This window comes from Phoenix dactylifera, chromosome 4 (assembly GCF_009389715.1).
Source record: "Phoenix dactylifera cultivar Barhee BC4 chromosome 4, palm_55x_up_171113_PBpolish2nd_filt_p, whole genome shotgun sequence".
NCBI lineage: Eukaryota > Viridiplantae > Streptophyta > Magnoliopsida > Arecales > Arecaceae > Phoenix > Phoenix dactylifera.
This window is the reverse complement of record NC_052395.1, coordinates 14560340-14564345: the sequence shown is the minus strand read 5'-3', so window position 1 is coordinate 14564345 and position 4006 is coordinate 14560340. Positions and strand designations below refer to the sequence as shown.

At 40.9% G+C, this 4006-nt stretch overlaps 1 protein-coding gene across 1 annotated transcript; it reads left to right on the top strand.

Moving 5' to 3' along the window:
• Nucleotides 1-364: 364 nt before the first annotated feature.
• On the top strand, nt 365-3612 carry LOC120110502 (protein KINESIN LIGHT CHAIN-RELATED 2-like). The gene is given in 3 exon segments (XM_039125621.1): nt 365-1518; nt 1521-2229; nt 3193-3612. Coding segments are annotated over 3 exon segments (1542 nt in total). The 5' UTR covers nt 365-896; the 3' UTR covers nt 3404-3612.
• Nucleotides 3613-4006: the final 394 nt, after the last annotated feature.

Here is a 4006-nt window from a genome sequence, read left to right as displayed (position 1 = left end):
GATTTTTCTATATTTACGGACTTGTAATTTGATTTTTTGAGGAAAAGCTTTGTCATTTGAATTGCTTGGGTAGTTTCATCAATGTTTCTCTCAATGTGCTTGCAATTTGTTAACATTTGCTTTAATTTGCTGCCCTCATTCTTTTTTCATCTCATTAAATACGGGAGGGAGTAATTCGCTTCCTCCGTTTCCATAAAAAAGTATAGTTTGCTGCCCAAGCAGAAGCCGGGACATTGCTCTTTTGTTTTTTTTCTTCTTTTTGGTTAAATTTGGTTTTATCTGGTCTAATTGTTCTCTAATAAAGGTTGTTTTTATCTTAATGTTGACACAGTTTATAATTCTTTCTGTTGACTGGATCAAATTCTTCATCTAATATCGTGAATTTCTCCTTGCCTTACAATGCCTGGATCGATAATGGGTGTGGTTGATGGGAATATGGCATCTCGTGGCTTGAATTCCCCTCGTATTAAAAAGAATCTTCCATCAATAAAAACCACGAGGGCTTCTCCATCTCCAACGAGCTCAGAGAGTTCTAGTGGTTGGTCGAATTCAGAGCGGAGCTCTAGATCTTTTGGTGTTGAATCAAGAAGTGATGCAGAGTTGCACCATCTCATTAATGGGAATAAGAAGTTGTGAAGGATTTGGTTGTGAGAGGGGATAACGGTTTGCCGGATAAGAAGTTTGAGCATGCATGTAAGGTCCATTCTCCAAGCACCAATTCTCCTGCTTCATGGAAGAAGTCTGCAAGGCCTCCTCGATTGCCATTGGAATCCTCAGAAATAGGTGGAAATAATGTAAGAAAACCTGGTGCAGAACCAACTTCTCTGAAGAAATATCAAAGCTTTCCTACTAAAGATGCCTCGATATTAAAGAATGGGACTGAAGATTCCCCTAAGATGGAGCCAACTCACCCAGATCTTGGTCCTTATTTGCTTAAGCAGGCAAGGGATGTGATATCTTCGGGAGAAAGCCCTCGGAGGGCTCTACAGCTTGCACTTCGGGCAGCCAAGTCATTTGAGAGATGTGCATGTAAGAAGCCCAATTTGAACTTGGTCATGAGTCTTCATATTGTTGCAGAAATCCACTGCACTTTGGGGCAGTATGATATGGCAATCCCTGTGCTAGAGCGGTCGATTGAAATCCCATCTCTGGAACATGGCCATGACCATGCCCTTGCCAAGTTCTCCGGGTATATGCATTTGGGAGATACTTATGCCACCATGGGCCTGATAGAGAACTCGATACAGTGTTATACAAGCGCTTTGGAGGTTCAGAAGCTAGCATTGGGTGACAGAGACCCAAGAGTCGGCGACACTTGCCGGTATCTGGCAGAAGCTCATGTGCAAGCACTGCAATTCGATGAGGCCGAAAGGTTGTGCCAGATGGCTCTTGACATCCATAGAGAGAAAGGCAATTTCGCTTCTCCGGAGGAGACGGCAGATCGGAGGCTCATGGCCCTCATTTGTGATGCTAAAGGCGACCATGAGTCCGCCCTCGAGCATCTGGTCATGGCGAGTATGCGATGATGTCCGATGGCCAGGAGGCAGAGGTGGCTTCAGTTGATTGTAGCATAGGAGAGACCTATCTAGCGTTGGCTCGATATGATGAAGCTGTGTTCGCTTACCAGAAAGCACTTACTGTATTCAAGTGCACCAAAGGCGAGAACCATCCATTGGTTGCTTCTGTCCTTGTGCGTCTTGCTGATTTGTATTTGAAGACTGGGAGATTCCGAGAATCAAGATCTTACTGTGAAAATGCTCTCCTGATCTATGGAAACCCACTCCCAGGGACATCCCCTGAGGAAGTTGCCAGTGGTCTCACTGATGTCTCTGCCATATGTGCGTCTATGCATGAGAATGAGATGGCACTGAAGTTGCTTCAGAGTGCCCTTAACATTTATAATGATTTGCCAGGTCGGCAAAGCAAGGCTGCTGGAGTTGAGGCTCAGATGGGAGTACTGTATTATATCGTCGGAGATTATTCCGAGTCTTATGCCTCCTCCCAGAATTCGGTCACAAAACTTCAAGCATGTGGGAAGAAAAAGTCTGCCTTCTTTGGCATTGCTCTGAACCAAATGGGGTTAGCATGCGTGCAACTCGATGAAATAAATGAAGCTGCAAAGCTGTTTGAGGAAGCCAAGAGCATTTTAGAGCAAGAGTATGGACCATATCATCCGGATACACTGGGAGTATACAGCAATTTGGCAGGGACCTATGATGCTTTGGGAAGGTTTACTTCGTTTGATCTCATGCATTAGATATGCTTTGGAATGATTTAATGTGTTGTTTACTTTTTTGTTGCTCAGAATAAATTATGCCATTTGCTATATAGCCTGAGCCAATCAATTACAATTTTGCATGATTCTACATGCTAGAATGCACTTTCTGCATCCCATCATTCTAGGATAATTTTAGGACTATGATGATTTAAAATTTCATACTAAGATAACCTGATAATGTAATGGACAAACTTAATCATGAAATGCATACTATTTTGTTTCTTCTTTTTTTGAGGGAATCAAACGCATACGATTTAATGAATATAGGAAGTAGTTGAAGGACTTGTTTTCTTACCAAAATGCATGCGAAATGCAGGCATTTATCGCTTATCAAAATTTTAAAGTAAATGATTTACACCTTGGCATCATTTTAATATTTGAAGAAGTATAAGCTTTTGACATTTTGCAAGTAATACTGGCAACTGGTTTAGTCCCACCTAGTTCTGTAAATATGAACCCTATAGATGTAGTGCGATGTTTCCTGACCTGCTACTTATCCTTTATATCTCAATAAGCTTTTCATCAATGAAGAGTTACTTGCAATTGCATTTTAAGTAATTATTTAAATCTCGATTTTTTATTGACTAATGGACTTCATGTAGGAAGTTTCTAGTTAGGAATGAGTCCATGTTATGCGATATATTTCCTTATGCTTGAGAAAGTCAAGGGAGTTCCTGAATCCATTATTTTGTGGAAGCTACTCTATGGGCTGTTATATTACTCTTTAACAAGACAGTGTGCGTGATAGTATGACAAGACATCGAACATTTTTTTCTTTATAATAGTGCAAATGTTATCGGTTGCTTCTAGCTTTAAGACTTAAGAGTGCTCTTGCTTCTTTAAAATAGTAGAATGCTATGAGTAAACTAATGCATAGTTCATCTCATGTTCTGATATTTCTAATTTCGGTGCAGGCTGAATGATGCCATTCGAATATTGGAATATCTTGTTGAGATCAGGGAGGAGAAGCTGGGGACAGCCAATCCAGCTGTAGATGATGAGAAGAATAGGTTGGCAGTTCTGTTGAAAGAAGCTGGTAGAGTTCGGCACAAGAAGACTAGATCACTGGAAATTCTCCTCGAAGGCAACTCCCATGGCATAAAGAAAAAGGCAATTCCAGTGTGATGCCTATCATGAAATGTGTTTCCATGCATACTAAAAGATCTGTACCAATTGGCTTCTTCTAATTCGATCGTTAAGCGCAAATTGTAGAAGGGCTTGTTGAAGCATCATTGTATGTTTCTTTATACCAATGAGGCCACTGTCCCTTATATTCTGCAATGCAACCATCTCTTTGCCTTCATGGTCATAATTATTATTATTAAATTTTTTTTGATGGTAGGCCATGATTCTTTGTTATAAATGTCTCCTAAAAGTCATTGCCTTCACTTAGAAAATCTACTGATATTAATGTAGTGGAATATTGGTGGGAGAAACAGTGAAGCATAAGATGGATTTTAAGACATTCCAGGTTCCACAGTGGACATCGTAGCAATGGTCGATAACGAAATGTAAGAAGAAAAATAATAAAGGTAACTCCATTAGCGGTCATCAAATACCGCGTGCGTCTGGGAACTCCTTGGTTCACTGCGTAAATACACTCAAACCCGAGGGCTACTTTCGTTATAAGCAAATCCTATATGAAGGGTGGTTCTATATACAACCCCCCCCCCCCCCCCCCCCCCTATTGCTAAGGACACCCCCAAAAACCAAAAAAAAATACCCAAA